At 43.4% G+C, this 27,185-nt stretch overlaps 1 protein-coding gene across 2 annotated transcripts in view; it reads right to left on the bottom strand.

The window, feature by feature from the left end:
• LOC139534506 (fibroblast growth factor 11-like) overlaps positions 1-27,185 on the bottom strand; it is a 118,195-nt gene that overhangs the window by 36,205 nt on the left and 54,805 nt on the right. For both annotated transcript variants that reach the window (XM_071333690.1, XM_071333689.1), the window contains 2 exons: positions 18,367-18,477; positions 4,776-4,879 (listed from right to left, as the gene is read on the bottom strand). In XM_071333690.1, coding sequence (XP_071189791.1) covers positions 4,776-4,879; positions 18,367-18,477 — 215 coding nt within the window. The remainder of the gene's footprint in view (positions 1-4,775; positions 4,880-18,366; positions 18,478-27,185) is intronic.

Here is a 27,185-nt window from a genome sequence, read left to right as displayed (position 1 = left end):
AATCGGTGACGTCACTCTCTCTTTAAATACCTTTAAATAGTTGTTTCCTTTGCTCTGCAAACAATGTTTCGAGGGCGACTGTTCTCGATGTGTGCGGAGGGTCTCTGGGTCAAGCCCAGGTTGGTGCGAGGAGAAGAATGGAAGCAATACTGTTACACACACTAACTTTAAGGCTAAAAAGACAAGGATTCAATCTTTCAAATGTTTCCATGTCAAGTCTCTGTTGATTTGTGTATTGTTAGAACTTTTTCAAGACACCACTTTAGTTTCTTGATATTGACCTCTCGCTCTCTCGCTCTCTCGCTCTCTCGCTCTCTCGCTCTCGCTCTCTCGCTCTCTCGCTCTCTCTCTCGCTCTCTCGCTCTCTCGCGCTCTCTCTCTCGCTCTCTCTCGCTCTCTCTAGTTGAGTGATCCTGAAATACCAGCAGTAGGTCTGAAGTGGGATGATTTAACTTCTCCTTGATCTGCTGAGAGAGACTTTCTGCTCAGAAAGGTCTCTTCTTTCAATTATATCCTTGTTTACATCCTCAGATCCTGACTTGCCTTCCTGCAGAGAGAGTGTGTTCTCTAGCTAAAGGAGACAAGAGTGGAGGAGAGGAAAGGTGTGTGCGTGGCCTCGGAGGAGAACATAATGACAGTGTGTTGGGGCTCTGTCTGCCATAGGGACACATTAATGATTCATGCTGAGAGACTACTGGACCAGTTGTGTGTGTGTGCGCGCGTGTGTGTGTGTTATTGACTGTTCTTAAATTAACCCCACGACTGTACATCAATTGTTTAAAACCACACACGCAATCCAATAGTCTGTACTCAGCCTACTACCTTCTATATTCCTTTCCAAAGTTATGGCTATCAACGCCTTCCTAACTCACTTTACACTTGTACACCTTTCTGATGTAAGACATGTTACAGATGCCGTATCTTAATTTGACACAGTTTCACACAGCAGCAAAATAATCCTGCAGCAACAGGAAATGTGAATTATTATGTGGATTAAAATGAATGGATATTTTTTGTAGGGGTTGATACATTTTTCATTAGGGCAAATCAAGTCTGAAATGTTGAAGTGGAAATTACAAACTTTAGAAGCCTTTTTAAACTTAATAGTTTGCAAATTCCTGCAACAACATGTTCATCAAATTAAGATGCGGCACTGTACACGAATCCTCGCCAACAGGCTAGTGGAGCTTTCCATTACTACTCTCAATTTTGATGGCAGACTGTCTTTTTGAGACTAATATTGCTGTATGCATCACGTGCAATGATGTCCGAGGGGGAAAAACTGTGTTCATTTTTTGCAGTAACTTCTTTGTTGTTGTAATATCACAAATGGATGTGGCAGTTTCACCATTAAGAATTCCATCTTGAAGCTTGGAATGGTATTTACACTGAGTGTACCAAACATTAGGAACACCTTCGTAATATTGAGTTGCACTCCCTTTTGCCCTCAGAACCACATGAATTTGTCAGGGCATGGACTCTACAAGTTGTTGTCGGATGCTGGCCCATGTTGACAGCAATGCTTCCCACAGTTATGTGAAGTTGGATGGATGTCCTTTGGGTGGTGGACCATTCTTGATACACACGGGAAACTGTGGACCATGAAAAACCCAGCAGCATTGCAGTTCTTGACACTCTCAAACCGGTGCGCCTGGCACCTACTACCATACCCCGTTCAAAGGCACTTCAATATTTTGTCTTTCCCATTCACCCTCTGAATGGCACACACATACTGTACATAATCCATGTCTCAATTGTCTAAAGGCTTAAAAATCATTCTGTATCCGGTCTCCTCCCCATCATCTACACTGATTGAAGTGGATATAACAAGAGACATCAATAAGGGATCATAGCTTTCACCTGGATTCATGGACAGAGCAGGTGTTCCTTATGTTTTGTACACTCGGTGTATATTGGCCTTATGAAGAATAGTTAAAGTTCTAATGTGTCACTGCATGATATCATATCGTTACCATGACAACCTGGTGACAGTTTGGGAATTTAGCCAGGACCCCCGGATTAACACCCCTACTCTTACGATAAGTGCCATGGGATTTTTAGTAACCATAGAGAGTCAGGACACACAATTAACAGCCCATCCGAAAGACAGTACAATAATATCTCAATGTCCCCTATCACGGCCTGGGGCATTGAGATATTATTTATTTTTGTGTGTTAAAGCGCTATAGTCCCTACCACCTTCCCTTGTTCTGATGCTTTCAGTCCTCTGAGTCACTTGGAGGTGTGTGTGTGTGTGTGTGTGTGTGTGTGTGTGTGTGTGTGTGTGTGTGTGTGTGTGTGTGTGTGTGTGTGTGTGTGTGTGTGTGTGTGTGTGTGTGTGTGTGTGTGTGTGTGTGTGTGTGTGTGTGTGTGTGTGTGTGTGTGTGTGTGTGTGGTGTGAGAAACTGCCACAGCAGCAGCTAGTGTTCAGGTAATTTGAGGTGAGCCTTCCTTCACACTGTGGAAAAAGACCGAAAAAAAACAGCTCCCTCTCTTTTCCTCTCTTCAAAGGGATTTTCTCTCTCTCTCTCTTTTGTGGTTCTTTCCCCTGTGAAAATAGGTCACCTTTCTTCTGTCTGGAGAATGCCTGGGTAGTATATCCTCTACAGCTGTGTGTGTGTGGGGGGGTGAAGGTGTGTATCAAAGTGTGTGTGTAGATTGATCCGCCGGAAAGGCAAGGTGTTTAAAAACTTCACACCAATCCTCTCTATACCCCAGCTCCTGCAGTAGCAGTAGACAGGCAGTAGACAGGCAGTAGACAGGCAGTAGACAGGCAGTAGACAGGCAGTAGGCAGGCAGTATGCCGACTTTGAAGGGAACGCACAGATCTACTTCAAATAGAAACGTGCACTCTTTATTTACTTCACAGCAGACTAGATGGGAGCATCTCTCTTTTTACCTTCCCTCTCCACTCTCCCAGATCAAGGTGAAATACCCCTCTTAAAGAGCTGTGGACCAGTACACTGTTGATCGGCCCAAATGGCACCCTATTTTCTAATATAGTACCTTATAGTCCCTGGTAAAAAGTGCATTCGATAGGGATAGGGTGCCATTTAGGACGCAGACAGCACCGTGCATTAGACTGTCAGATTTGTAGGGACACTGAAAACTCTATCAATGACTGTCAAACAGTTCCATAGAGATAATACATATTCTATCATCAGGTACTGCATCCTCTCTGTGGGTCTGACAGTACTTTTTACTGAACCCTTATTTTACCAGGTAAGTTGACTGAGAACACATTCTGATTTACATCAACAACCTGGGGAATAGTTACAGGGGAGACAGTTGTACACACTGCTATAACAACAGTACAGGTGATAATGTGTAGACTGTTATTGAGGTACACCAGTTGCCTTGATGACAGCTTTGCACACTCTTGGCATTCTCTCAACCAGCTTCATGAGGAATGTGTTTCCAACAGTCTTGAAGGAGTTCCCACATGCTGAGCACTTGTTGGCTGCTTTTCCTTCACTCTGCGGTCCAACTGATCCCAAACCATCTCAATTTAGGCGAGGTCGGGTGATTGTGGAGGCCAGGTCATCTGATGCAGCACTCCATCACTCTCCTTCTTGGTCAAATAGCCCTTACACAGCCTGGTGGAGTGTTTTGGGTCATTGTCCTATTGAAAAATGAAGGATAGTCCCACTAAGCACAAACCAGATGGGATGGCGTATCGCTACAGAATGCTGTGGTAGCCATGCTGGTTAAAAGTGTACCTTGAATTCTAAATAAATTACTGACATTGTCACCAGCACAGCACCATCACACCACCTCCTCCATGCTTCACGGTGGGAACCACACATGCAGAGATCCGATACTCTGCATCTCACAAAGACACGGCGGTTACAACCAAAAATCTCACATTTGGACTCATCAGACCAACGGACAGATTTTCACTGATCTAATGTCCATTCCTCGTTTCTTGGCCCAAGCAAGTCTCTTCTTGTTATTGGTGTCCTTTAATAGGGGTTTCTTTGCAGCAATTCGACCATGAAGGCCTGATTCACACTGTCTCTTCTGAACAGTTGATGAGCAGATGTGTCTGTTACTTGCTGGTAACTCTAATTAACTTATTCTCTGCAGCAGATGTGACTGTGTTTTCCTTTCCTGTGGCGGTCCTCATGAGAGCCAGTTTCATCATAGCACTTGATGGTTTTGCGACTGCACTTGAAGAAACTTTCAAAGTTCTTGAAATTTTCCGTAATAACTGACCTTCACTTCTTAAAGTAATGATGGACTGTTGTTTCTCTTTGCTTTTTTGAGCTGTTCTTGCCATAATATGGACTTAGTCTTTTACCAAATAGGGCTATCTTCTGTATACCACCCCTACCTTGTCACAACTGATTGGCTCAAACGCATTAAGAAGGAAATCAATTCCTAAATTAACAAGGCACACCTGTTAATTGAAATGCATTTCAGGTAACTACCTCATGAAGCTGGTTGAGAGAATGCCAAGAGTGCGCAAAGCTGTCATCAATGCAAAGGGTGGCTACTTTGAAGAATCTCAAATATAACATATATTTTGATTTGTTTAACAATGTTTTGGTTACTACATGATTCCATATGTGTTATTTCATAGTTGTGATGTCTTCACTATTATTCTACAATGTAGAAAATAGTAAAAAATAAAGAAAAACCCTTGAATGAGTAGGTGTGTCTCTATGCTGCTATAACTTCATAAGAGGTTGCCGTACCGAGGTGTAGAGATGTTATAACTATAGTAGAAGTGGTATCTATAGCATTATAACGTTAATAATAATTGGTTGCCCTACCGAAGTGTAGAGGTATCCATCACTGTTCATCCCAATGTAGAGCCCTGTCTTAGTGCTCTGGATGGCTACTATCCTCAGGCCCACAGGAATCAAGTTGAACTGCACTGCAAAACAGACACAAGGACAAGAAATAGAGGGATTGGGGAGAGGGAGAGAGAGGTGTTAGAGCAATCTGCCCTTGTTTCTTACTAAAACATTCTCAGTGTTTGAAAAAGACAATTGGAGCCTCCTCTCGTTTCATTCCTCCCTCCATCCGTCAGAGAGAAGGAAGAGAGGAAGAGACCGCCTGGGGCGATCACGCTTTTAGAGACGCTTCCTTCCGCCGCTTCCTCCAGCGTGCCCTTCTGCCACGAATAACTAAATCCCCCCCCCCCCCGATTTACTTGATTTAAAGGGCGGCAGGTAGCCTAGTGGTAGAGCATTGGACCAGTAACCAAAAGGTAGCTGGTTTGAATACCTGAGCCGACAAAATTAAAAATCTATTGTGCCCTAATTTGCTTCAGGCCCGCCCTACTACTATGGTTGACCCTGTAAAACAACACATTTCATTGCATTTATCCGGTGTATCTGACAATAAAACATATTTTTTTCTGTTTGAGGTAGGAGAGAGAGGGAGAGAGATAGGCGGAGATAGAAAGAAGGGAGGAAGAGAGGAGAGAGGAGACAGGAGAGAGAAGGAGAGGGAAAGAGGGAGAGGAGAATGAGAGGGAGAGAGAACAGAAAGCTTTACGCCTCTGGAATACATTACTGAGTGACACCTCTTAAAAATGTGCAGAATGAATCTTTAACAACACTGTAAACACCACATTAATTTAGTTTTCTGTCTTTTTTAATGCCGTTGAGTGCATCTCCTCTATTTTGAACCTTTTTAATGTGCATCGTTTTCCATAAAGACGCCACACCTGGGTCGATGTAAAAAGCATTCTGTGTGTGTGTCTGTGCGTTGTCAGAGAGCCTTGACCGTAAGCCCTCTGTGTTGGGGGGATATGCTAAGTAACATGTTAACTTGAGTGATATTGACAAAACGCCCCTCGGGCTACACAACACTGCGGGAGCCATGCAGATTTTAAACGGACGCCTGAAAGCATTGCGGCGACCGCTGCCGTGACAACCAAAGCCCTCAATGACTGCCCTTGAAGGTCCTAAAAGGTCCCAAAAAAACAGCCAGGAATAGTAGCTTTGAATAGGCCATTTCATAGTCAGTTTAAAAATGGAAGAACAACAGCAACCACAAGTATCAGCCAACAACTGCTTTCGTCTAATAGGGTTTTCTTGCTGAAAGAAAGAGAGTGATGATGGGATGGGTGATGAAAGAGTGCAGGCTGCCCTGGTCCTCTGTATCTCTCCCCCCCCCCTTCTCTCTAGGCCCTGCTTTTATTTGCTCTATCGATCCCTGAATCTCAACCAGGCCGTTTCGCAAATGAACATGGTGTCACTAAAGACCACGGAGAAGGTGACACATAGAAGAGCACACACAGTCCCTCTCTCTGTCTCTCTGTCTCTCTCACACAACCACACATACACATATAGAATATATAGTACCCCCTACTCCACATGGAGTCTATGACCCTCTGTAACCCTGGACACTGCTACAGACAGACACTCTCTCTCGCTCTCTCTTCCTTTCATTTTGACCATTCGCTCACCTGTATCTCAATTTCACTCTCCCCTTCCCTCTCTCCAATCTCCTCTCTTTAACCATTTCTCCCACCATTTGTTTGCTCACTTCCTCCTCTCTCTCTCTCTCTGTGTATATATATATCTACAGTGCCTTCAGAAATTATTCAGACCCCTCCACATTTTGTTGTTACAAAGTTCAATAAAAATAGATTTTTGTCAACTAACAACTAAAATTATCTAATGTCAAATTGGATAAAGAATTCTAACATTTGTAAAAAAAAAAAAAAGTAAACAAAAATAAAACACTAAGATACACTACATGACCAAAAGTATGTGGACACCTGCTCGTCGAAAATCTAATTCCAAAATCATGGGCATTAACATGGAGTTGGTCCCCCCTTTGCTGCTATAACAGCCTCCACTCTTCTGGGAAGGCATTCCACTAGATGTTGGAACATTGCTGCAGGGACTTGCTTCTATACAGCCTCAAAAGCATTAGTGAGGTCGGCACTGATGTTGGGCGATTAGGCCTGGCTCGCAGACTGTGTTCCAATTCATCACAAAGGTGTTTGTTGGGATTGAGGTCAGGGCTCTGTGCAGGCCAGTCAAGTTTTTCCCATCGATCTTGACAAACCATTTCTGGACCTCGCTTTGTGCCTAGGGGCATTGTCATGCTGAAACAGGAAAGGGCCTTCCCCAAGCTGTTGCCACAAAGTTGGAAGCCCAGAATCGTCTAGAATTTCATTGTATGCTGTAGCGTTAAGATTTCCGTTCACTAGAACTAAGGAGCCTAGCCCGAAACATGAAAAACAGCCCCAGACCATTATTCCTCTTCCACCAAACTTTACAGTTGGCACTGTGCATTGGGGCAGGTAGCGTTCTCCTGGCATCCACCAAACCCAGATTCATCCGTCGGAATGTCATAGTGAAGCATGATTCATCACTCTAGAGAACACATTTCCACTTCTCCAGAGTCCAATAGCTGCAAGCTTTACACCACTCCAGCCGACGCTTGGCATTGCGCATGGTGATCTTAGGCTTGTGTGCGGCTGCTCGGCCATGGAAACCCATTTCATGAAGCTCCCAACAAACAGTTTGGAACATGGTAGGGAATGTTGCAATCGAGGACGGGCGATTTTTATGCGCTTCAGCACTTTGCGGGCCTGTTCTGTGAGCTTGTGTGGCCTACCACTTCGCGGCTGAGTCGTTGTTGCTCCTAGATGTTTCCACTTCACAATAACAGCACTTACAGTTGACTGGGGCAGCTCTAGCAGAGCAGAAATTTGACAAACTGACTTGTTGGAAAGGTGGCGTCCTATGACGGTGCCACGTTGAAAGTCACTGAGCCCTTCACTAAAGCCATTCTACTGCCGATGTTTGTCTATGGAGATTGCATGGCGGTGTACTTGATTTTATACACCTGTCAGCAACGAGTGTGGCTGAAATAGCCGAATCCACTCATTTGAAGGGGTGTTCACATACTTTTGTATATATTGTGTATCTTGATTTGTATATTCAACCCCCTTAATCAATAGATGTTAGAATCATCTTTGGCAGTGATCTGGGTAAGTCTCTAAGAGCTTTGCACACCTGGATTGTCAAGTTGGTTGTTGATCATTGTTAAACAAACATTTTCAAGTTTTGCCATAGTTTTTCAAGCTGATTTAAGTCGAAACTGTAACTAGGCCGCTCAGGAACATTCAATGTCGTCTTGGTAAGAAACTCCAGTGTATATTGGCCTTTTCTTTTAGGTTATAGTCCTGCTGAAATGTGAATTTTTATCTCAGTGTTTGTTGGTAAGCAGACTGAACCAGGTTTTCCTCTAGGATTTTGCCTGTGCTTAGCTATACCATTTATTTTTTTATCCTAAACAACTCCCTGAAACTTGCAGATGACAAGCATACCTGTAACATGATGCAGCCACCACAATGCTTGAAAATATGAAGAGTGGTACTCAGTGATGTGTTTTTTTGGATTTGCCCCAAACATAACGCTCTCATAAAGTTAATTTATTTGCCAAATGTTGGCAGTTGTACTTTAGTGCCTTATTACACTAACGTAAAACTGAGTTAGGAAGGACGAATGTATTTCTGTAGTGACTGGGTGTATTGACACACCATTCAAAGAGTAATTAATAACTTCACCATGCTCAAAAGGATATTCAATGTCTTCAATAGGTATCACGACTCCCACCGAAGGTGGCTCCCCTTCCTGTTCGGGTGGCGCTCGGCGGTCGACGTCGCCAGCCTATTAGCTGCCACTGATCCTCCCCCCCCCCTTGTCTGTTTATTAGTTGCACCTGTGTTCAGTTAGGTTTATTGGTTGGGCTTTATTTACCAGCCGGCCCGCCTACTGGTTGTGCGGGATTATTTTCAGTATACGTTAGTACTCGACTGTAAGTCACGGTTGTTCGTGTATGGTGTGTTTTGCTGAACTGTTTAGTTCCCCCTGTTTGGGGCATTTCTTTGAGTTGGCGTCATTTTCACCGGTGTGGTGTAATAAATATATCACTACCCTGAACTCGCTGCTTGCTGCGCCTGACTTCTTCCTCCACTACACCCCGGACGTTACAATAGGTGCATTTCTTTGTGAGGCACTGGAAAACCTCCCTGGCCTTTGTGGTTGAGTCTGTATTTCAAATGCACTGCTCAACTGCTGAACTGAGAGACCTTATAGATAATTGTATGTGTGGGGTACAGAGATGAGGTAGTCATTCAAAAATCATGTTAAACACTATTATTGCATACAGAGTGAGTCCATGCAACTTGCCATAACAAAGTGGTTGAATACTTATCGACTCAAGACATTTCAGCTTTTCATTTTTAACTAATTTCTGAAAACATAATTCCACTTTCAGATTCTGGGCTATTGTGTGTAGGACGGTGACCCCCCAAAAATCTCGCAATTTAATCCATTTTAAATTCAGGCTGTAACACAACAACATGTGGAAAAAGTCAAGGGGTGTGAATACTTTCTGAAGACACTGTATCTACTATGTCTTCCACTTTCCTATTAATCTCTCCCTCCCACCTCTCTCATAACTCTCATTCTCTACGAGAGGGAGAGTTAGTCCTCCTTTCTCTCTCCATGAAAGGTGTCTCTCTTTCTAATCATATGGATTACGGCAGATTATAGGTCAGCCTGCCGTTTCTCTCTTTCGCTTCCTCCTCTCTTTCTTCCCCTCTCCTCTTTCTTTCTCAAGACACTCGGCGTGGCGCTGGGGAGACTGCTGGATTAATTAAAGTTGTCCGAGTAAGAGACAGAGGGAGGGAGAGAAAGAGAGAGATGGAGATGGGTGGGGGGAGATGGGGAGATAGGCGGCTTTGCCGAATCAATCCCAGCAAGTCGATACACAATAAATAAACGAGGAGAAAAACAACCAGGAAGGCACGGAGGAGAGGGAGGAAGGGGTGGTGGATGGAAGGCATGAAGGAGAGGGAGGATGGGGAGATGGATGGAAGGCATGGAGGAGAGGGCATCAGTGGTCTTGCTGAAGATGTTGTGCTGTATTGAGCCGAGAACGGGAGGATTAGCTGTCTGTGTCATGGAGAGAGTTCAACACATGGACAGGAAGTCGATGGACAGGAAGTAGAAGGACTACAAGTAGAAGAAATACAGGACGTATTGCTCATTCTCAACTTCCTGTTTGGGGTGACGGGTGAGAGAGACCTAATACTCGTACTTGCATCCTAAATAGTAGGCCGTTTGAGTATGTGAAAAAATGTAGTTTTAATAGTACGTGACATTTTGAAGATTGAGTATACTTTAAAAGCCTGGATGTCATACTCATTTCGGCTTTGACAACAGCTGATCAGTTAGATATGGGGACGTACTAGCGAACTCAATGAATAGCGGGAAACAGAGCATCCTCAATATGTGAAAATAAAATTAGTTATAGTATGTGAATTTTCTTAAATCAAGTATGGTTTAAATGCCAGGATGTTATAGTCATTTAGGCTGTTCATCTAGTAGAATCCGATTCACACTTTCCCACAGTGCATTGGAAGAGGTGGGCTGCGAATGATAGTGCCGGGTTTTCTTCAAGTAGCCAAACAACAAAACGAGGTTACTTAATTGGGAAGATGCTGTATAGCGAAGCTTCTGCGGTGGTGTTCAAATGTAGGCTTTTCATTGAAAAGTGCTTATTTTGAAAAGTGTTCCTTCGTCAGAGCTTTTAAACTAAATACTAAACCATCTTTTGATTTCTGAATGTGTCGGCACCGGGGATTCGGGATGTGGCTGCATTATTGATGACGTGTTAATCAGGCCTTTTGATTTGAACACATGGATTGTTTTGGTTTTGTAGGCCAGGCTACATATATCATTACATGTATGGATCAAGCCTTTAGCAGTCATTCTGATCTCGTTTCCAATGATCAGTGCTTTAGTTTATTATGTTGCTGTCCAGTGGTTCTGAATTTGTGATGTCCATGTTTTTTGTGCAATAGCCTTAGTTTTGCTGTATACTAGGCAATTTGATTTAATTTATATATGTTACAGCACTAATAAATATGTTGAAATGGAACCAAATTATATGTTTCTGTCTTCAGTCCTTTTTAAATAGGATAGATGGGCGATATGGGCTATGCTAAGGGTCTAATAGTCTGCCTATAACCAGCCTGAGTAGGATTATAACTCCATTCCTATTCTATTCAGAGTTTAGAGAAATTAATCAAATTGGAAAGGATCTATTATCAGGTGCATGTCTGTTGAATTTGGAAAAATCCAACTGAACTAGGCCCCGCCCCACCTACTCAGCCAGTCAGGATTTTACATTTTTACTATACGGTATGTGCTAAATAGTAGGCAGTTTAAGTATGTAGTACGCTAGTATGGGTATTCGGACACAGCCAGTCACTCATTGTTATGGGTTTGGGTGTTAGACATGTTATTGAAGTATAGTGTCATACTCTTCTAATGTTCAAAGCCTGAGTGCACCCCTATCTGGCTGTCACTCATCTCTCATCGCCATGGCAATGCTACTGTGAGGGATTAGAGTTGCCTGGATGGCTGGTGACAAACTTCTGCTCCCTCCACCATCACTCACCAATCAGATCAGAGACAGATCAACAGGAAGAGGATAGGGGTCACGAGAGGTCAAATACTATAAAGACCACAAGCCATCTACCCATACCTCTCTTTTTAGAATATATAATACAAGATATAATTATTATTTTCTCATTCTCTCTGTCCCTCCATCTACTCTCCCTCTCTCTCCCCACCTACTCTCACGACCTTTAAACTCTATCTACCTGCCTCTGTCTGTCTGTCAATAATTTTGTGTGTATTTAACCTGACTCTATTCCTTTAGAGCTGTTGTTTCCCTCTCTAGTTCTCTCATTCAATCCCCTCTTCTTGTCTTTCATTCTTCCTCCTGCGAAGCTAATATCTCTTATTCTACTCTCATGCATCTGTATTGTTCTAAATCCTAATTTCTCAGCACCTCTTCTCTTTCTTCACTCTTTTCTCCCCGTCTCCCCGTCTCTCTCGCTCTCTGTCTCCCTGATTCGCTCTCTTTCCCTCTCTCTCACACTATAGTTCCTTGATTTCACCTTCTCCATATTCCTCACCCTCTCATCTCCTTTCTCAGTTCAATTTAAGGGCTTTATTGGCATGGGAAACATATGTTAGCATTGCCAAAGCAAGTGAAGTAGATAATAAACAAAGGTGAAATAAACAATAAAGATTAACAGTAAACGTTACACTCACAAAGTTTCAAAAGAATAAAGCCATTTCAAATGTCACTATCTCTCTCTCGCTCACTCTGTGTGTGTGTGTGTGTGTGTTATTGAGATGCTGAAACTGAAAAGACGATGTCAGCCTAGACCAATCCCGAAGCTGAGAGAGATGAATAAATGTTTTTCGCGGCAGGAATTGGAGGGGATAAATGTTCAGAGAATCTTTATGGATTTCTGATGGGATTTCCATTCCTCCCACTCCCCCTGTCCCTCCGGATGGATGGAGACCTCCAAAGCAGGCCAAATCCATTGACACCACCCTTTCAAACCCAATATCTCACTTTCATGTCTTCCTCTGCAACTCTCTGGTTCTGTTTTTCTCTGTCTCAACCACCCTCTTGTAAACTTATCTCGCAGCCTCTCACCCTCCCTTCCTCTCTCTTTCTCACTCTCTCTCTCTCTCTCTCACCCTCCCTGTCTTTTTCTATCTCATCATTTCATTTTCCAGTCTGTTTCTTCTTCCTGCCTTTTTCTGTAGGACGGGAGAGTCCCTCCTCTCTTGGTACAGTACTCATGCATCCTCCCTCACTCCTCTCTCCCCCTGTCTCCCCTCCATGTCCGTCAAGTGGGAGGTCTGGCTCTCTTACACACACATTCATGTCACCGTGACAATCCACTGGTCAGTCCAGCTGAACAGAGAAGAGGTGTCCAAACTCTGGATCCTCCCTCTATCCCTCCCTCCTCCCCTTTTCCCATTACATAACCATCTGAAAGAGAGAGAGAGGAGGGGGGGGGGGGGGGGTAGAGAAAAAGCCAGTCTCTTGTACCTCCCACCAGAGGGGGGAGACACAGTGATTGAATGGCCATCAGTGGCTCGCCAGCTGCTTCTTTGGCAGCGCAGTCCCTCCTCTCTCTATCCTCTTTCCCTCATCTCTCATCCCTCCCCTCTCTCCCTATTCTCTGTCTTCCCCTCTGTTCCTCTGCTCGCTTCCCTCCCTCCCTCCCTTGCTTCACCCTTTCTCTTTCCCTCCCTTCATCCCTTCAGAGGTCCAGACCTCTAAAGTCATAGAGGAAGAAAATAAGCGTTTTTCCCCGAGATGGGAGCAGAGGGGTTGAATCAAGACATAGGTGATGGGGGTGGATGTATACTCCGTTCCCGTGGCCTGACCCGTCGTGGCTGTAAGGGGGCCTTGGGGGAAAGTTCCCATGGCTGAAGCCGGGGGCTGGATCAATGTGCCCAGGGCTGGGTCTATGTTCCCAGGGATGGGGGCTGGGTCTATGTGCTGGGGGCTAGGTCTATGTGCCCAGGGTGGGGGATGTGTCTATGTGCCCAGGACTGGGGCATTGTGTCTGGGGTCTGTCAGGGGGCTGGGGGTGGAAGTTCCAAGGGCAGGGGCTGAAGGCTGAGGGGGCCGCAGGGGTCGATCTGACAGGACGGCGTTAGTAAAATTAGCAATTAACTGGCAGGGCGGTGCAGCCGCAGTGTGTAATACCCCTGGCCAGGGACCAAACACCCAGGGGTCTCCGCCAACAACAGCCTCTCTACTTAATTGTCAGAGCGAGCGAGGGAGGGAGCGATGCATCCCATCCCAGTGTCCTTTGACAACTTCCAACGGTCAAATGTACTTTGAGGGAGTTTCTCTGTCTATGTTTTTGTTTGTTTGTGTGTGTGTGTGTGTGTGTGTGTGTGTGTGTTTGTTGAGCATAATTTTACGTCGAGATCTGTCTGTGTATTTGTTTGTTTCTTTATTAAATTTTTATTGAACCTTTATTTAAACGGAGTCACATTGAGATGAAGAATCTCTTTACACAGAGAGCCCTGTACACATGACAATAAAAACATAGACAACATACAGTCGTGGCCAAAGGTTTTGAGAATGACACAAATATTAATTTCCACAAAGTTTGCGGCTTCAGTGTCTTTAGATATTTTTGTCAGATGTTACTATGGAATACTGACGTATAATTACAAGCATTCCATAAGTGTCAAAGGCTTTTATTGACAATTACATGAAGTTGATGCAAAGAGTCAATATTCGCAGTGTTGTCCTTTCTTTTTCAAGACCTCTGCAATCCGCCCTGGCATGCTGTCAATTAACTTCTGGGCCACATCCTGACTGATGGCAGCCCATTCTTGCATAATCAATGCTTGGAGTTTGTCAGAATTTGTGGATTTTTGTTTGTCCACCTGCTTCTTGAGGATTGACCACAAGTTCTCAATGGGATTAAGGTCTGGGGAGTTTCCTGGCCATGGACCCAAAATATCAATGTTTTGTTCCCCGACCCACTTTTGCCTTATGGCAAGGGTCTCCATCATGCTGGAAAAGGCATTGTTCGTCACCAAACTGTTTCTGGATGGTTGGGAGAAGTTGCTCTCGGAGGATGTGTTGGTACCATTCTTTATTTATGGCTGTGTTCTTAGGCAAAATTGTGAGTGAGCCCACTCCCTTGGCTGAGAAGCAACCCCACACATGAATGGTCTCAGGATGCTTTACTGTTGGCATGACATAGGACTGATGGTAGTGCTCACCTTGTCTTCTCCGGACAAGTTTTTTTTCCGGATGCCCCAAACAATCGGAAAGGGGATTCATCAGAGAAAATTACTTTACCCCAGTCCTCAGCAGTCCAATCCCTGTACCTTTTACAGAATATCAGTCTGTCTCTGATGTTTTTCCTGGAAAGAAGTGGCTTCTTTGCTGCCCTTCTTGACACCAGGCCATCCTCCAAAAGTCTTCACCTCACTGTGCGTGCAGATGCACTCACACCTGCCTGCTGCCATTCCTGAGCAAGCTCTGTACTGGTGTTGCCCCGGTCCCGCAGCTGAATCAACTTTAGGAGACGGTCCTGGCATTTGCTGGACTTTCTTGGGTGCCCTGAAGCCTTCTTCACAACAATTGAACCGCTCTCCTTGAAGTTCTTGATGATCCGATAAATGGTTGATTTAGGTGCAATCTTACTGGCAGCAATATCCTTGCCTGTGAAGCCGTTTTTGTGCAAAGCAATGATGACGGCACATGTTTCCTTGCAGGTAACCATGATTGACAGAGGAAGAACAATGATTCCAAGCACCACCTTCCTTTTGAAGCTTCCAGTCTGTTATTTGAACTCAATCAGCATGACAGAGAGATCTCCAGCATTGTCCTCTTCAACACTCACACCTGTGTTAACGAGAGAATCAGTGACATGATGTCAGCTGATCCTATTGTGGCAGGGCTGAAATGCAGTGGAAATGTTTTTGGGGGATTTAGTTCATTTGCATGGCAAAGAGGGACTTTGCAATTCATCTGATCACTCTTCATAACATTCTGGAGTATATGCAAATTGCCATCATACAAACTGAGGCAGCAGACTTAATATTTGTGTCATTCTCAAAACTTTTGGCCACGACTGTACACATGTGTATAAAACAACACAATTCAGCACAACAACAAAAAATAAATTTAATAAAAGCAATCACATTCAACTACATAGAGGTCCTCAATCAATAATGGAAACTGCCTGAGTGACACCAGCACATCTAACTGCAGATTGTTCCACAAATTAGGGGCAAAATATACAAAACACAGATTTTCCCAAATCTGTGGAGACTGGAGGGATCTCTAGTGTTATCCAGTCCTGTGAACGGGTTTGGTAACTCATGATTTTATCTTAATGAATGATGTTACATATAGAGGGAGTTTCTGTCAGATTGCTTTGTAAATAAATCAAAGAGAATACAGCTTTCTTCTTCCAGACAGAGAGGTCCAGCCCACATTTTTGTGGGATTTTAGGACTCAATGATGAGCCCTAAAATTGTCCCCTGTGATAAAGCATATTGCTGAATGGGGGGACTGTGTGTATTGGATGGATGTGTTGACATGTCTTTTGTGTGTGTGTGTGTGTGTGTGTGTGTGTGTGTGTGTGTGTGTGTGTGTGTGTGTGTGTGTGTGTGTGTGTGTGTGTGTGTGTGTGTGTGTGTGTGTGTGTGTGTGTGTGTGTGTGTGTGTGTGTGTGTGTGTGTGTGTGTGAGAAAGTAGCGTGTGTTTGTCCTGTTATCAAGACTGGAAAGCAGGGGAAGCCTGGGTAGGCCTGGTCCATCAGAACACTCCAGACTCTGTGAGTGTGTCCATAATGGCAACCTATTCCCTACATAGTGCACTATGCCCTATGGAACCTGGTCAAAAGTAGTGTACTACATGGGGAATATGGTGCAATTTGGGAGGCAGCTTGTCTCTGTAGAACTCAGATATGAATCTGACTGTTTCCTCCTTAATTATTTATCTCCATTTGCTGCTGATTTGGCCCTTTACTGACTGGCCTCAGCACACTCTGCAGTGGGGTGCGTAATTACACACATATGCACACACATACACACATACATAAACACACACGGACACACACGCATGCAAACACACACACATGGACATGTACACAGGCAGACACACACACGCATCCGGGCATGCACGTAAACACACACTTTTTTCATAGGAGAGGTCAGGGAACAAGTTGGGGGTCCCACCCTGGGGCTGATGGGAGGGTGAGAGGCAGATGGAGAGAGAAAGAGAGAGGCTGAGGAGTGTACGCTGTAGCGAGACAGAGAAAGCTAGGCAGGTCCCTCAGCCACTCAGAACCATAGTTGTGGTGTATGAGAGGAGTCTCTGCTCCCTCCACAGGGAGGCCTGCCATTCTGTTCTGGCCTACAGTAAATACAAAATGAGATATTCCAGACCTTGATCATAGACGCTCAAACACATACACAAACAGAGACTCATGCACACACTTCGCACACACACACACACACGCAAAACACTAATCTATCCCATTCAATTTTCTGTGCAGTGGGGTAGATGATTATTCCGTTGTGATGTCAATCACTCAACAATTCTACCGTGCTGTGGGAATGAATAAATAATCTGCTTTGAATGAAAAGTGAACGATTTATGAGTCCTGTACTGGGCTGTACATGCCAGACCTCCCTCCATCCGTCTCTTTCTATCTCCCTCTCTCTTTCTATCGCTCTTCACCTCTTTCTCTCCCTCTCTCCACACCTCTTTCCTCTCTTCCTCCCTCTCCCGTGCCGCACTCCGCCACTTCCTCTCCCCTAAGCTTGTTCCCCTTACAGAAAGCTCACAGATACAGTAAGCCTGATGTAAGGATTGATAGAGTTCTAGTTGTTATGAAATATACCGTAACTCACACTCAAAAACACTTCACAGTTGTCCTCTAATCTCTGAATAAACTTTAATACCCCAACCGGGACCTGTTATGTTATGCAGTGATTTACTGTGCTTACAGTTTCTATACTGTACCTACCTAAAGTGTGAGAGCCCTGTACACATCTACAATATATTTCAGATTCACAGACTGTTATGCAATAACTTGTCTACCAATAACTGTCTAAAAAGACGTACTGTCTAAAGATTCTCACTGTGCCTATACAGAGTTTAATATTTCAATAGAAACTGTGGAGAGTTGCATGGCATTACGTACTGGCAGACAGTCAGACACAGAAAGACAGGTGTGAGACTTACAGAAGGACAGCAGGGTTAGACAGTCAGACACAGAAAGACAGGTGTGAGACTTACAGAAGGACAGCAGGGTTAGACAGACAGACAGACAGACAGACAGACAGACAGACAGACAGACAGACAGACAGACAGACAGACATGTGTGAGACTTACAGAAGGACAGCAGGGTTATAGAGACATAGACAGGTGTGAGACTTACAGAAGGACAGCCGGGTTAGAGAGACAGACAGATAGGTGTGAGACTTACAGATGGACAGCAGGGTTAGAGAGACAGACAGGTGTTAGACTTACAGAAGGACAGCAGGGTTAGAGAGACAGGCATATAGGTGTGAGACTTACAGATGGACAGGAGGGTTAGAGAGACAGACAGGTGTTAGACTTACAGAAGCACAGCAGGGTTAGAGAGACAGGCAGATAGGTGTGAGACTTACAGAAGGACAGCAGGGTTAGAGAGACAGGCAGATAGGTGTGAGACTTACAGAAGGACATCAGGGTTAGAGAGACAGACAGAAAGGTATGAGACTTACAGAAGGACAGCAGGGTTAGAGAGACAGACAGAAAGGTATGAGACTTACAGAAGGACAACAGGGTTATAGAGACAGTCAGATACAGAAAGACAGTGGTGGGACAGACAGACAGCAGGGTTAGAGAGACAGTCAGGCACAGAAAGACAGGTGTGAGACTTACATGACAGCAGGGTTAGAGAGACAGACAGACAGACAGACAGACAGACAGAGACAGACAGACAGACAGACAGACAGGTGTGAGACAGATAGACAGACTTACAGAAGGAGCTGCTTTCGTCCTTTGTGCCGTCCATGGTGCCATCCGGAAGCATCTGGAGGTAGAAGCCATGCCGGTTGTAGAGTCTCGTGACAATGCCTTTCAGTTGGGGCTCTGCAGGGGGACAGGACAGGGTTAATTTGTGTCCTCATATTGCATGATAGTCAGTGATGTTTGCACTCAAACTCAGCATCTGGGAACAAACAGCAGTAAAGGAAGATTCTACACTCTAATGTATTTTCTCCCAAATATATTATAACATGTGATTTACACTGAAAGGCAGCATCTGTGTCCACAGTGGCCTTCTCTATTAAATTATGTTTTATTTTTTATCTAACCTTTATTTAATTAGGCAAGTCAGTTAAGAACAAATTCTTATTTACAATGATGGCCTATTGATGGGACCTTGGTGCCTGCTTAAAATGGGGCCGTGTCTACGATGAGGGAGGTAGGGTGTGTGTGCCTGCCTACTGCCTAGTACGGGGAATGCTTCATTAAAGATGAATAGCATGTGAGGCTGTGCTGCCCTCTTCGCGATAAGGCAGAGGAGTGAGAGAGAGAGATGGGAGGAGAGTTAAAGACAAAAACACAAACAAGGAAAACTTGACTGAGCTACTAAAAGTTTAATGACACGGGACCCCGTCTTCCATCTACTGTGACGCTCCGTTTTGTTGTTTACAAAGTATGTTCTGAGGCAGACATTTTTTGTAGAGCTAACTGTGATTTATATCTCCAGATGAACAGAGTTTACCTGCTACATTTGCAGGCTCTTGTTGTGTAGTAGCTTCTGGTTGACAGCAAGCGTGCTAGCTAACGCTACGGGACAACAGCAGTCGTTTACCCTTCCCCATAACCATGGCTGTAACTACATATGAGGACACTGAGGTCTGGACCTCTGCAATTTTTTCTGTAAGGAAAAATGAAATATTAAAAGTACCAGTCAAAAGTTTGGACACACCTACAAGGGGTTTTCTTTATTTTTTATATTCTACATTGTAGAATAATAGTGAAGACATCAACGCTTAAAATAACACCTATGGAATCATGTAGTAACCAAAAAAGTGTTAAACAAATCAACATATATTTTATATTCGAGATTCTTCAAAGTAGCCACCCATTGCCTTGATGACAGCTTTGCATACTCTTGGCATTCTCTCAACCAGCTTCAGCTGGAAGGCTTTTGCAACAATCTTGAAGGAGTTCACACATGCTGAGCACTTGCTGGCTGCTTTTCCTTCAATCTGCTGTCCAACTCATCCCAAACCGTTTCAATTGGGTTGAGGTCCGGTGATTGTGGAGGCCAGGTCAACTGATGCAGAAATCCATCACTCTCCTTCTTGGTCAAATAGTCCTTACACAGCCTGGAGGTGTGTTGGGTCATTCTTCTGTTAAAAAATAAATGTTAGTCCCACTAAGCCCAAACCAGATGGGATGGCGTATCGCTGCAAAATGATGTGGTAGCCATACTGGTTAAGTGTGTCTTGAATTCTAAATAAATCACTGACAGGATCACCAGCAAAGCATCCCGGTGGGAACTACGCATGCAGAGATCATCCGTTCACCTACTCTGCGTCTCACAAAGACAAGGCAGTTGGAACCAAAAATCTCAAATTCGGACTCATCATATCAAAGGACAGATTTCCGGTCTAATGTCCATTGCTTGTGTTTCATGACCCAAGCAAGTCTCTTCTTATTATTGGTGTCCTTTAGTAGTGGTTTCTTTGCAGCAATTCGACAATAAAGGCCTGATTCACGCAGTCTCCTCTGAACAGTTGATGTTGAGATGTGTCTGTTACTTGAACTCCGTGAAGCATTTATTTGGGCTGCAATTTCTGAGGCTGGTAACTCTAATGAACGTATTCTCTGCAGCAAATGTGACTCTGTGGCGGTCCTCATGAGAGCCAGTTTCATCATAGCACTTGATGGTTTTTGCGACTGCACTTGAAGAAACTTTAAAGTTCTTGACGACATTGTCGGTATTAACTGACCTTCATGTCTTAATGTAATGATGGACTGTAATTTTTCTTTGCTTATTTGAGCTGTTCTTGCCATAATATGGACTTGGTCTTTTACCAAATAGGGCTACCAATCAGTTGGGTTGTCACAACCCAACTGATTGGCTCAAACGGATTAAGATGGAAAAAATTTCCACAAAATAACTTTTAACAAGATACACCTGGTTGAGAGAATGCCAATAGTGTGCAAAGCTGTCATCAGTGCAAAGGGTCTCTACTTTGAAGAATCTGAAATATAAAAAATATTTGTATTTGTTTAACACTTTATTGGTTACTACATGATTTAGTACTGTATATTTTGTACTCAATAAAGAAAATCAACTCTGGTCAAAGTCTAAATATTGCTGCCAGCGGTGATCAAATCTGAGAACGCTTATATTATTGATCGGAGTTCTAATCTCGCTTGCCTCTGGAATCATGAAGAGCGGTTTGTTCGTTATGTTAGCCTGCGTCCGCCGGATTTGCCTCCTTTATTTGCGTTTTTAGCAGCACATTCACCACTCTCTCTAACCCTGCCCTCTAGCGGTACAGGCCTAGGGCCTGAGACATGAAACAAACTTCCCCAGCTCAGAGTCGGCTCACTAGAGAAGTAGGCAAAACTAGAGACGCTGCGGACAGGTTGTTTGCAACGCCAGACAAAAGGCAATTTTTTAAAACTTACCGCGACTCCTGTCGTGTCTACAGACATCCCCCAAACAAACAAAAACTGACTTTCTTAAAATTTGTGCACAACTTAGTTGCTTATAGATATGGCTGCAATGTATGGCTGCAATGCATGCAGGAGGAACCAAGAGAGAGCGAGAGAGAAAGGTTAGTACAGTGGTACCCAAACTTAGGGTCGAGGCCCATGTGGGGTCCCCTGAGAAAATCTGTACTAACCTTATCAAACAAATTAGGAGAAAAAAAATGATATGTTTCAATATGAACACATCTCAAGGTGGCCTATCTTCCCTATAGGCCTGCATTAAAATGCTATCAAAATGCAAAAGATTACAGTTCTAAAAAGTTTTGTTTATATCGGTGGTTGTTTTTCTTATCCATTACCCACCATTTTCCATCACTGATATTAATTATTAATAAGTCATATTCTAAAATAATTCATTTGAATTTGATAATAGGGTCATCTTTGAGCTCCATTGATGTCTGTTTGTGTGGAGCTTGATTAGTAAGGCCTTGGAATACAGACGTGAATAATATGTAATCTGAGAAAAGAGATACAGTATATTCAGAAAGTATTCAGACCCCTTCACTTTTTCCACATTTTCTTACCTTACAGCCATATTCTAAAATAGATTAAATAAAACATGTTCCTGTAACGGTCGTTCCCCTCCTCTTCGTCTGAAGAGGAGGAGTAGGGATTGGACCAAAGCGCAGCGTTGAATGTGGACATAATGATGTTTATTAAAGTAAAGACGAAACACGAAAACACTAACAAACTACAAAACAAATAAACGATGTAGACAGACCTGGACTTGAGAACTTACAATATACGAAGAACGCACGAACAGGAACAGACTACATACACGAACGACAAACGAAACAGTCCCGTGTGGTAGACATACAGACACGGAAGACAACCACCCACAACAAACAATGTGAAACAACCTACCTATATATGGTTCTCAATCAGAGGAAAACGTCAAACACCTGCCTCTGATTGAGAGCCATACAAGGTCAATTAACACTGACACTTCACATAGAACAAACAACACAGACTGCCCACCCAGCTCACGTCCTGACCCACTAAACACAACTATACAAAAGGAAAACAAGGTCAGGAACGTGACAGTTCCTCATCAATCTATACACAATACCCCATAATGACAAAGTGAAAACAGGTTTTTCGATTTTTTTTGCAAATGTATTAAAAATAAAAATAAACATACCGTACTTGCATAAGTATTCAGAACCTTTGCTATGAGACTCGAAATTGAGCTCAGCTGCATCCTGTTTCTATTGATCATCCTTGAGATGTTTCTACAATCTGATTGGAGTCCACCTGTGGTAAATTCCATTGATTGGAAAGGCACTCACCAGTCTATAAAAGGTCACACAGTTGACAGTGCATGTCAGAGCAAAAACCAAGCCATGAGGCTGAAGGAATTGTCTGTAGAGCTCCGAGACAGGATTGTGTCGAGGCACAGATCTGGGGAAGAGTACCAAAACATTTTTACAGCATTGAAGGTCCCCAAGAACACAGTGGCCTCCATCATTCTTAAATGGAAGAAGTCTGGAACCACCAAGTCTTTTTCTAGATCTGGCCGCCCAGCCAAACTGATTCAAATCAGGGGAGAAGAGCCTTGGTCTGGGAGGTGAACAAGAACCCTATGGTCACTCTGTCAGAGCTCCAGAGTTCCTCTGTGGAGATGGGAGAACCTTCCAGAAGGACTACCAATTCTGCAGCACTCCACCAATCAGGCCTTTATGGTAGATTTGCCAGACTGAAGCCAATCCTCAGTAAAAGGCACATGACAGCCCACTTGATGAAAACCTGCTCCAGAGTGCTCAGGACTGGGGCGAAGGTTCACCTTCCAACAGGACAACGACCCTAAGCACACAGCCAAGACCATGCAGGAGTGGCTTCGGGACAAGTCTTGGACTTGAACCCGATCAAACATCTCTGGAGAGACCTGAAAATAGCTATGCAGCAAAGCTCCCCATCCAACCTGACAGAGCTTAAGGATCTGCAGAGAAGAATGGGAGAAACTCCCCAAAACAGGTGTTGTGTCTTTGGCATCATTAAAGGTGAAGACAGTTATTTTATCAAATCATTTCTCTGTAATTATTACTACGTGATTAAACTAATCATGTAAATTTAATTAACTAGGAAGTTGGGGCACCACGGAAAATCTTCAGACTACAAAGTTATACTTTTCCGAATATAACTCTTCAGATATTTTAATATCTGATCAATTAGTCTTCTATTAATTAATTATGCTTTACCTCACGCCAGTCTCATTCCAAACGTCGTAAATTGTTGGTTATCTGCACGAACCCAGCCTAAACTATGAATCATCCATACACCAATTGGCTTAATCATTTATTTACTAAGTAACTAAATACTCACAGAAATGCATAAACAAACAAATATTGGTTACTAACAATGATAGGGAAGATCCCCTAGTGGGCTAAACCGATATAACGGCTTGGTGGACAAAGGGAAGGGGGTGTGGATGAGAGAGCGGGAAAGACAAAATGGATCACTACACACAGTGGATAATTATATTCATTGAAATGCTAATCCTTTACACATGAACACTCGCTCATTCGGGAATAATTGCAATCAATATATTTACGCCATTATGTAGTTGTTGTCTTCTCTGTTGGAATCGTTGGTCAGTTAAACAGAGAGTCTCTGGCTACTCATGGTGGCGGCTCCTGATAGTGTCTGTTGTAATGGAACCGTCAGGCGTCCATTGTTCTTAGAATAGATGTTTCAGCGGTTGTCGTTATTCGCATCCCAGGTTTGCATAAATTCTAGCTAGTAATTAGTATCTAAGATTATTCTACGCTTATTCTGTAGGGATCGGCAGTCTCAGAATTTATTTCCAGCTGTGTAGCCAATGCTCCACGTGGTATGGTTAGGAATTCAACAACCATTGCAACCTTAGCTTACACTGAGGTTTTTGTGGTCTTAACTATTCGCAAACACAGCTCACGCTGTGGGTTTGTTTAGTCTTAAGAGGATTGTCTCAGGAGGGGCTTTTATTCGTAACAGTAGAAGAGGGCGGTTCCATGATGCCAGATCATGTCTGTGCTCACGGGGGCGTGGCCGCTGACTAGTTACATTTTACAGGGAATACAATTCTCTCAAAATGAAAGGTTAACATCACATTACATCATTTCACAAATAGTTTCATCTTTACTCATTCATTTTCTAAAAGAATTAGATGCAAACACCATAATTGAGAAATGTACACATTCAGAGATATAGTTGTGCGTGTTTCCTGTCCTTCGTGAGGTCACCAAGTGAAACACACTCAACATAACTGTCCCTTAAGTGTTCACGGACCCTTCCCACATTATCACATGTAGACATAGTTTCATTTTCCCATTTTGGGGATTTAGGAGTTTGGCCACGTGAAATCCTTTGTTCACTCTGTGATCTCTCTCTCTGCATGAAAAGGGGGAGAGAGCCTCCGCCAGGAATTTACGACCTGCGATAACAGAACCTAGGTGTAGGAGAGAGTGAGAGAGGGGGAAGCCACGATCTACACCCAGAAAGGGCCACATCATGACACAGGTGTGCCAAGCTTGTAGCGCCATACCCAAGAAGACTTGAGGCTGTAATCGCTGCCAAAAGTGCTTCAACAAAGTACTGAGTAAAGGGTCTGAATACTTATGTGAATGTGATATTTCAGTTTTTTTTTTATTGAAATTTGCGACAAATTCCAAAAACATGTTTTTGCTTTGTCATTATGGGGTATTGTGTGTAGATTGCTGAGGAGAAAAAACAATTTAACCCATTTAAAATAAGGCTGTAATGTAACAAAATGTGGAAAAAGTCAAGTGGTCTGAATACTTTCCGAATGCACTGTACCTATGTAGAGTTGAGGATTTTATGCAATTCATCATTACAACTAACTGAACAGTTGCTGATGCTACTTGTCAGTGTGAATCATTTCTCATATTTTTCCATTTCTCAACATTGTATAATGTTACAATTGCATATCTAATAGGCTATGTGTTTGTAGATCGACTGAATGAGCCAAGGTGATAATGGCTAGGGTCATTTTTGCTTGTTGATTTCTGTTCTCCATACAACATTTTTAAGTGTTTTAATTGTATCGAAATGCAGTAAACTTTCAAAAAGTCATTCCGGACCTCACTAAAACTCAAACCCTGGTTACGGCCCTTCCTACAACAGAGAAAATCCTTCCCATAAGACCTCAAAAGAGCAGGGAAATAATATGTAACATCGTGTGTAGCTTCCTGTTGACAGCTAGTGTGCTAGCTAATGCTATGGGACAGCTGTGCTACTTAGAGAGAATCCTCCCCTTTCAACCTCCAAAGAGCAAGGAAATACACCTGGAATTATGTAGCCTGTTGAGAGCTACTGTAGCGTGCTAGCTAATGCTACAGGACAGCAGTTGTTGTTTTCTGCCTCCACACAACAGAATCCTACAATTTAGAGCTCAAAAGAGCAGGGAACTACTGTATGACATGAAGTGTGTTGCATATTATGTAGCATCCTAGCTAGCTAACACTGTGCTATACACTGAGTGTACAAAACATTAAGAACAGCTGACCAAGTGAATCCAGGTGGAAGCTATGATCCCTTATTGATGTCACTTGTTAAATCCACTTGAGTCAGTGTAGATGAAGGGGAAGAGACAGGTTAAAGAAGGATTTTTAGCCTTGAGACAACTGAGACATGGATTGTGTGTGTGTGTGCCATTGAGGGTGAATTTTCTAACTGTTATAGGCCTATTTCTATTTTGCCCTGTTTATCAAAAGTGTTGGAAAAACTTCTCAATAATCAACTGACTGGCTTTCTTGATGTCTATAGTATTCTCTCTGGTATGCAATCTGGTTTCCACTCAGGTTATAGATGTGTTACTGCAACCTTAATGGTCCTAAATTATGTTACCATTTCCCTTGATTCTAAGCAATGTTGTGCTGCTGTTTTTATTGACTCAAAGCTTTTGATGCAGTAGACCATTCCATTCTAGTGGGCCGGCTAAGGAGTATTGATGTCTCTGAGGGGTCTTTGGCCTGGTTTGCTAACTACCTCCCTCAGAGTGCAGTGTATAAAGTCAGAACATCTGCTGTCTCATCCACTGCCTGTCACCAAGGGTGTACCCCAAGGCTCGATCATAGGCCCCGTGCTCTTCTCAATTTACATCAACAACATAGCTCAGGCATTAAGAAGCTCTCTCATCCATTTATATACAGATGGTACAGTCTTATACTCAGCTGGCCCCTCCCCGGATTTTGTGTTTAAACGCTCTACAACAAAGCTTTCTTAGTGTCCAACAAGTTCTCTGCCCTTAACCTTGTTCTGAACACCTCCAAAACAAAGGTCATGTGGTTTGGTAAGAAGAATGCCCCTCTTCCCACAAGTGTTATTACTACCTCTGAGGGTTTAGAGCTTGAGGTAGTCCCTTCATACAAGTACTTGGGAGTATGGCTAGACGGTACACTGTCCTTCTATTAGCACATATCAAAGCTGTAGGCTAAAGTTAAATCTAGACTTGATTTCCTCTATCATAATCACTTCTTTTTCACCCCAGCTGCCAAACTAACCCTGATTCAGATGACCATCCTACCCATGCTAGATTATGGAGACGTAATATATAGATTGGCAGGTAAGGGTGCTCTCGAGCGGCTAGATGTTCTTTACCATTCGGCCATCAGATTTGCCACCAATGCTCCTTATAGGACACATCACTGCACTCTATACTCTTCTGTAAACTGGTCATCTCTGTATATCCGTTGCAAGACCCACTGGTTGATGTTAATTTATAAAACCCTCTTAGGCCTCACTCCCCCCTATCTGAGATATCTACTTCAGCCCTCATCCTCCACATACAACACCAGTTCTGCCTGTCACATTCTGTTAAAAGGTCCCCAAAGGTGCGCAACTCAATATCATCCACAACAGGGATAATCCTTTACTTTAGACCTCCAAAGAGCAGGGAAATACTGTATGACAGGGAATGTCAGAATAGTTAAGCAGCAGCGAACAAGATTTAAGGAACGACATTCAAATATCCATGAGGATACACTATTAGCAAAAAGGGTTCCAAAAGGGTTCTTCGGCTGTCCCCATAGGAGAACCCTTTTTGCTTCCAAGTAACAACAAAA

The sequence above is a fragment of the Salvelinus alpinus genome, chromosome 11 (genome assembly GCF_045679555.1).
Source record: "Salvelinus alpinus chromosome 11, SLU_Salpinus.1, whole genome shotgun sequence".
Lineage (NCBI taxonomy): Eukaryota > Metazoa > Chordata > Actinopteri > Salmoniformes > Salmonidae > Salvelinus > Salvelinus alpinus.
Note: the sequence above shows the minus strand (reverse complement) of the source record. Positions and strands in the feature narration are given on the sequence as shown.